The sequence below is a fragment of the Pteropus vampyrus genome, unplaced genomic scaffold (genome assembly GCF_000151845.1).
Source record: "Pteropus vampyrus isolate Shadow unplaced genomic scaffold, Pvam_2.0 Scaffold146, whole genome shotgun sequence".
Lineage (NCBI taxonomy): Eukaryota > Metazoa > Chordata > Mammalia > Chiroptera > Pteropodidae > Pteropus > Pteropus vampyrus.
The window spans coordinates 1,272,925-1,280,782 of NW_011888927.1; the positions used below are offsets into that span (position 1 = coordinate 1,272,925).

The window sequence follows — 7,858 nt, forward strand, 5'->3', positions numbered from 1 at the left end:
TTTAAATTGAATGGCACTAAAAAAAGAGGCAAAAATATTTGCTGGGCATGATTTCTATTTCCTCAAGGTGAACTTTACAATTGCTGGTAGAGTAGCTGTGCTTAATGTAGCCAGTGTAGTATAGCATGACACATCAGTGCAGCTGATCTTGGCTTTGGATGGTGTATGGTCTCTGCCTTTGTCAGGTCAGCTGCTCACTGTCCAGGTTGGATTTTGGTGGTGACACCACCACCACCACCACTCTTTTTTTTTTAAGCTCTTAACACTGAAGCCATCAAATAGTTTTTTGTGGTTTAATCTCTGGTTTTAAAATTATTGTGATTTTTTTTGGTAAGTCTTATCTTTGATGTAGCCAGATACATTAAAGTTGGAAATCTCTGTTCAGAATTTTTTATTTAATATAAGGACATTGGATATTTATTTTTTTTAATCGTACAATTTATCTTTTTTCTGGAGTAGGGCCACCATGGCCTAAAAGAGCTGCTGCTAGAGTCAGTGATTGGCAGTGTTCCTACTTCAGCACACATATCAGCAGCCAACATGTATTTTTAAATACTCTCCAAAGTATTATTTGTACAATAAAATTTTAAACTATATTTCCAACTTAAATGTTTTATTAAATTATTATATTTACTATAATTCTGTCTCTGCACTCCAGTCAAGGTGAAGTTTTCCTGAATTGTTTCAGCCTTTTTTATAAGTTTGTTTTGGCCAAAGTATTCTATTTTAAGGAAGTAGCAAGATTTTTTTAAGGCACAAGGCCTATATTTAGGCACTCACTGTTGACCATTAGTTTCCATGGCTAGGTTAAACTAAGTCATTAACCATGTTGTTCTCTGCCAGCAATATTTATATCAATGACATGTTTTGGTTCTTCTTTTGAATTCTCATTTTTATTAAGATGTCACTTGGCTATTTTACTTAATTTTCTCCTAAATGTGCATGAATTACAAAAGCTGGCTTCTTGTTAATAATGCATGCTTGGTTGATCATTTTATAAAGAAAAGAAGCATAGTCATTCCTAAAAAGAATGACTAGAGATCCAACATAGAAAGTAGGTGGTACTCAAGGAAGTACTAAGAATATGTATGTACACACTAGGAAAGACACTGAAAATGTGTTGTTTGTGCTTGCCAAAGTTTAGTTTCTACTGCATTTAGGCTTCCAATTCTGCAAGCTTTCTCTTTATTCATGCTTCAGAGAGGCAGAAAGAAAATGATTAATGGCACTAAACTAACATCACTTGTCAGTACAGAAAGTAAATGTGGCTTATGTCGAGAGAAGACGCCATTAAGCAGTCAAGAGCAGGGTTTACTTTTGCTCAGCTTTGTGTAAGGTACAATAATGATAATAATAATGATAAAATAGTACTATTTGGTATTGATAGAATAGTAACTAATATTTACATAGCATTTATTATATTCTAAGGCATTGTTTTAAGAGCTTTATGTATATAACTCATGTAATTCTTCTGTGGACACTCTGAGGTAGGTGCAGGTCATACGAGTAAGTGGAGCTGGGGTTCAAATATCATCTGTCTGCCTCCAGAATCCATACTCTGAACCTCTATGGTAGGCTGATAATAGCCTTCAAAGATATCCAGACCCTAATCCCCTCAAACCTGTGAATACTACTTTATATGGCAAACAGGATTTTGCAGAAGAAACTAAATTAAGGATTTCGAGATGGGGAGAATATCCTGGATGATCCCAATGGGCCTTAAATGTAATCGCAGGTATCCTTATAAGAGGGAGGTACAGGGAGATTTGACAGAAGGTAGTGAGGTGACATAGAAGCGGAAAGAAAGATTTGAAGATGCTGTGTTACTGGCCATGAAGATGAGGGAAGGGAACTTGAGCCAAGAAATGTAGCTCTAGAAGCTAGAAAAGACAAAGAAATGGATTTGCCCTTAGGACTTCCAGACAAAGCACAGCCCTGCCAATAGCATGCCTTTTTGGTCCATTGAAATCATTTCATCTTTTGACATCCAGAACTGTAAGATAACAAATTAGTGCTGTTTTAGGCCTAAATTTATGGTATTTTTTGTAGCAACAGCAGCAGCAGCAACAGGAAACTAATATAGCCACTATGCTATGGATAAAAGTAATAGTTATAGTTAAGACTTTTTATTATAAGCAGCCCTTCCCCAGAATCCATGAAGAAATGAGCTTTAGTAATAATCTTCAGTAGTACTCCTTTATGGCACTTGTCTCTTTATTGCTAGGAGCACAGTTTCTCAGCCCTTATCTCCTTCTATGTGAAGATAATTCAGAGGTGATCTTTAGACTACATCTATTCCATACTCAAAACAGGGCAGCCATTCTGGGCTCAAGGTTGGCTGTTGAGCCAGAAACTTAAGAAATATTAGGCAGAAGACATAATCTTTTCCTCAGGCCCAAGTGAAAGGGGGAAGCTGAAGGGAATGAGCATTTTAGTGTCTATTATATGTCAGGTACCAGGGAAGCAATTTCTTTTTTTTTTTTTTAGTCCTCGTACTTGACCTTCCCTATAAAGAGAAGTTAATTATAACTCCTATCTAGACAGAGAGGAACTGTTAAATAATGTACTGAGTCAGAAAACCAGTAAGTAAAATGAAAATTCAGGCTAGCTAATGCCTAGGTGTGGACATTATCCTATACTCACCATTGCTACTCCGAACTAATCTTCCTGCAGAGCTCAGATCTAGACCAAGGCATATCCAAAGGGTTTATTTTGTTCTAAAGAGTCACCAGGAAGAACATATCATTTCTAGATTATCCCTGACCTAGCACACAGTCTACAGGTTGGTCAGGTTCTTGGATTGCCCTGGAGGTCTAGATTCTTCCTGCATGACTCTGGAGATGGACTTAGTTCTGTGTTCAACTTGGTTTTCTCTATTCTTGTGTGCAAGAGTTAAGACCAAACCATTAACATAACCTCCAAAGCTGATTAAGAAGCAATTCTCTAGAGCAAAAATCTGGAGTCCATAGTTGAAACATATATAGTTTGTGTGTGTGTGTACTCCTGTGTGATATATGTAAATATTTTTAAAAAATAAGAATGGTAATGTAAATACTAAAAGTCTAAACCAGCTGGTGTGTAATAGAGTGTCAAGCAGAAGGTCCCAATGTTATTCAACAATGGAATTGATTAAACTATAATTAAGAACCACAGTTCTATTTAAGAACCAATTTGGACCAATATGAGGCACTTGCCTTTTATCTTCTTCCTTTTCATCCTTTTCCACCTCCCTTACCTCCCTTTTTTCCCTCCCCTCTCCTCTCCCTTCTTCACAAGCAAATTTGGGACTTATTACTTTTTTTAAAAATGCTTTCTTAGAAATTGAAAATAACTTTAAATGTACTCGTAGGTGTAAAATCTGTTCTTTAGTTTACTGAAATTCTTCTAGAGGTAGTGATCTAATTATATGTAGGAAGGGGGGAAACCTTGTTTAAAAAGTTAGTTGATGTAGGATATCATTGATTTAAACAGCTGGTTATTTGATGCCTGAATTATTTTACTACTAGATCAGGGATTGACAAACTTTTTCTGTAAAGAGTCAAGTAGTAAATTCCTACAAAGCACATGGCAAAGTATTATCTGGCCAAAAATGTCAGTAGTGCCAGGGTTGAGAAAGCCTGTTTTATGTTATTCCATTTCAACTCTTTTGCCAGTTCATTAGCTATAATTCTTGAGTTATTTTATTAGTTGCTTTAGAGTTTATAGTATACATCTTTAAGTTATCACAGTTTATCTTCAAGCAATATTTTACTATTTCATGTAACATAAAAGCTTTACAACAATATATTTCCATTTTTTTCTTCCTGGCCTTTGTGCTATTTTCATAGTATATTTTATATCTACCTATGTTATAGACCTCACAAGGTATTATTATTATTTTATTTTAAATAGTCGATTATCTTTAAAATTTTTTAAGCAGCTTTATTGACTATAATGAACGTGCCTTCGATTGCACATTGTTTAAGTGTATATAATTGGGGAAGCTTTGACATTATATATACACTTGTGAAGTCATCACCACACTCAAAATAACGAACATATTCATCATCCCCAAAACATTTCCCCTGTCCCTTGGTAGTCCCTCCCTCAACCCCAGGCAGCCACTGATCTGCTTCCTGTCACTATAGATAAATTTACATTTTCTGGATTTTTGTATAAATGGAATCATAAACTATGTACTCATTTTTTATCTGACTTCTTTCATCCAGCATAATTATTTTGAGATTTACCTATGTTGTATGTATTATTAGGAAAACGTTCGTAATGATAAACATTGCAGGTAATTGGATTGCTATTATTAAAAAACATGCTGCATAGTAGTCACTTGATGTGTTCTTTGTTTTAGGTCATGACTGTCCAAGGTATGATAATCACCTGAAAGCACTCATTGCTGCAGATGTCATTTGACTCAGCAGAAAAAAATCTATTTAAAAGGAACTACCCATACAACCAGATCCATTTCTTTTTTCAATGGCTTGATGGATTTCCTTCACTCTAATTCATACCAAAGCTGTTTTTCTCAACCAAAGCAAGAAAGGATCCTGCATGAATCAATCCCAGAATGCCATTTTTACATCACCAACGGATGAAGAAAACCTCATGAATAGCAATCCCAGAGATTCAGAGAGCATCACTGGTGAGTCCAATTTAATAAATGTGGAAGTGCTGTTTGCTTACAGGATAAAATGCAGATGCCTTAATCCAGTGTATAAGACTGCCATGATGAAACCTGGCCTCCCTTTCCAGCCTCCTCAGAGGTCTCTTCAGAGACTGACTAAATTAATTTCTTTATCCTTTCGTCTCCTATCACATTATCAGAATCTGCCTTGTGTGCCGTTCCTTGTCTGTATAAGACTCCCTGTACTGTATGAGCCCCTGGTCAGCAGGAACTGTGTCATACTCATCTTCCTGTCTCCACAGGGAAGGACAGAGTCATTTACATTTGTATACCCCACAAGCACCTGGCAACAGTACCTGGCACATAAGAGGCACTCAGAATATACAGGGTATACAAACACAGGTGAAGACCTATAAGCCCTCATTTGCAAGACTAAACTTTGGTTCTAAAGCTCATTGGTTCACAAAACCTGACCTGTGCAGCTATTTCTAAACTTAAATATTTATGTTTGCTGAAAATATATTAATGTATTTAAGTTTGGGTTGCTGCTATATAACTAGTTGGGCATATTATATAATATACAGTAAATTCCAAGACTACTTTACTAAAACTCCAAAAAATTCTAAACCCATCTAAATTCAAAGAGTTTTTTTTTTATTCAGCTTTATTGAGATATCTTTATGAAGATATAATAAAATGCATTCATTTTAAGTGTACATTTGGGTTTTCGCAAATATATACCATGTAACCACCAGTACAATCAAGTTGTAGACACTTTTATTATCCCCCAAAAGTTCCCTCATACCCAGAACTCACCACCTTTCACTCCTGGCTCTAGGCAACCACTGATCTCCTTTCTGTTATTTTAGGTAAAATTTCCTTGTTCTAGAATTTCATATAGATTAATCTATATCTTTTGTGTCTTGCTTTTTTATGCAGCAAAATGTTTTTGAGATTTATCCGCATTGTGATATGTGTCAGTAATTAGTTAATTCATTTTTATTGCCGAATTACAAATACTCAACTCTACTGTTGTAACAGAAAAACAGACATGGACAATACATAAATGGACAAATATGATCGTGTTCCAATAAATATTTTTAAAAACCAGGCAGAGGCAGCAGGCTAGAGTTGGCTCATGGGCCTTAGTTTGCTGGCATCTTCTCTACAGTATCAACACTTGGTAATGTCAGCGTTTCTATTTTAGCCATTCTAAGTTGACTTTTATATGTACTTTAATGACCTTCCATTGTCATCTACCTTGCATTGCTTCTGATGAGATCATTTTTGTCTTTGTTCCCCTAAATGTAATGCATCTTTTTTTTTTTTCCTCTCTGCTTTTAAGATTTTCTCTTTGAATTTTCTTTGTGTTTATCCTGTTTGAAGTCATTTGGCTTCTCTGAACTATGAATTTATAGTTTTAATTAAATTTAGAAAATTTTGGCCATTATTTCTTCAACTATTCTTTCTGCTCTCACCTCTCTTCTTCTTTGACTCCAATTGCATGCATATTAAACTTCTTGATATCTGTTCATTTTTTTTTCCCCTTTCTTTTTTTCTCTGTACTTCATTTTAAATAGTTTCCATTGCAATGCCTTCAAGTCTGCTATTCTTTTCTTCTGGGGAATGTCTAATCTATAAAATGTTATCCAATGAATTTTTGATTTTGGATATTGTACTCTAGTTCTATTTGAGTTTTATAAATATAGAAATATTTTGTTTCTCTTTTCATCAGGTTATGTTTTTCTTTTAGATCTTCAAGCATGTTAATGATAGCTGTTTTAAAATTGTTGTTTACTAATTTTATCATCTTTGTCATTACTAGGCCTGTTTCTGTTGACTCATTTTCCAACCAATAATGGATTATAATTTGCTTAATTCTTCGTGTATCTAATAATTTTTTATTGAATGCTGAACATTATGAATGTTACATCGTCATGTTTGGGTTTTGTTGTCTTCCTTGGAAGACTGTTAAAATTTGTTTTGGCAGGTCATTAAGTTACTTACTAACCAAATCTATCTTTTTGAGGCTTGTTTTTAATCTCCCTTATGTGGGACCCTAGATCATACTCCAGACCATATTCCTAGTGTGCTTTACTTAGCATTAATTTAACCCTACTTAGTACCAATTGGCATGACCCTTCTTGGATCTTTCCTGATTATCCCAACTGTTCATAAGATTTTCTCTTCTGTCTAGATGAAATTCAGACATTTCTTAGCCTTGTGTAGGAGAGTGACATAATAAAGATATGAAGATGTGGCAGAAAATTTGAGTGTAATGAAGGCAGACCAGTTTTGAGGCCATACTCAAGAGTAACAAGAGGAGGCCTTGAACCTAAATGGAGGCAAGGTGGCTAGAAAGAAGTATGTGTATGGAAGAGACATTTGGAGGATAAAATGGTAGAGAAAAGGTGGTTATGACTAGACAATCAAGAGACTAATAAATAGTACATTATCAGAAATATGGAAGCAAATGAGAGGAGCTAGTCTGAAGGATATTTTGTTTAATCTACTAAACCCTGATTGTGTCTTCATTTTTAAAATTACCTTTTGGAAGTAGGGAATTGGTAACTTTGAATTTTCACAAAATTTCATTAATGTTTATTAAAAATTTTTTTCTAGGGAATTGTAGCTCTTTTAATGAATGTTACTTTTGTTCTTCATTTCCGTTTTACCCTTGAATGCCTAAGAGTTCATTTTTAGCTCTGCATATATTTATAATCAACCTCTCTTCCTGCAAGTATTACAGTGACAACCTGTATGTGATATTTGTGGCAGGCAAAATTTGGATAATTACATGGAATTCGTCGAAATAGAATTTGGATATGTATTTTAGGGCTCTTATTTAAGAAATCTGCTAAACGTGGAGAGCTTCTTTAGAACCACGTTTAAGGTTTTAAATGTACCTCATCTTTGGGTTATGAAGTCACAGCATGTCCTTCTGGGTGGATAGGGTTGTTTGATATTGCTAGCTTCCTTATATTTGATTTATTAAATTGTCATTCTTAAGATAAGGTCAAGTAGTAGAAATTTACTCTTTTAAGGTATATTTTCTTAAAATGAACTTTGTTGTTTTTTGCCAGAGTTAGAACATGTTTCTTTATACTATCCACAAAGGAAATACCAGATCTCTTTAAAAAATGAGAGGGTTGATGTGACATCCTGTATTTTCTCTATTTTAAGCCCTAGTATTTTAGGCATATGACAAGCAATAACTTGCCTCTTTTTGTAAATGGCTAA

At 34.7% G+C, this 7,858-nt stretch overlaps 1 protein-coding gene across 1 annotated transcript in view; it reads left to right on the forward strand.

The window, feature by feature from the left end:
* TRAK2 (trafficking kinesin protein 2) overlaps positions 1-7,858 on the forward strand; it is a 58,095-nt gene that overhangs the window by 18,102 nt on the left and 32,135 nt on the right. The window contains 1 exon segment of the mRNA XM_011369157.2: positions 4,346-4,636. Coding sequence (XP_011367459.1) covers positions 4,546-4,636 — 91 coding nt within the window. The 5' untranslated portion in view covers positions 4,346-4,545.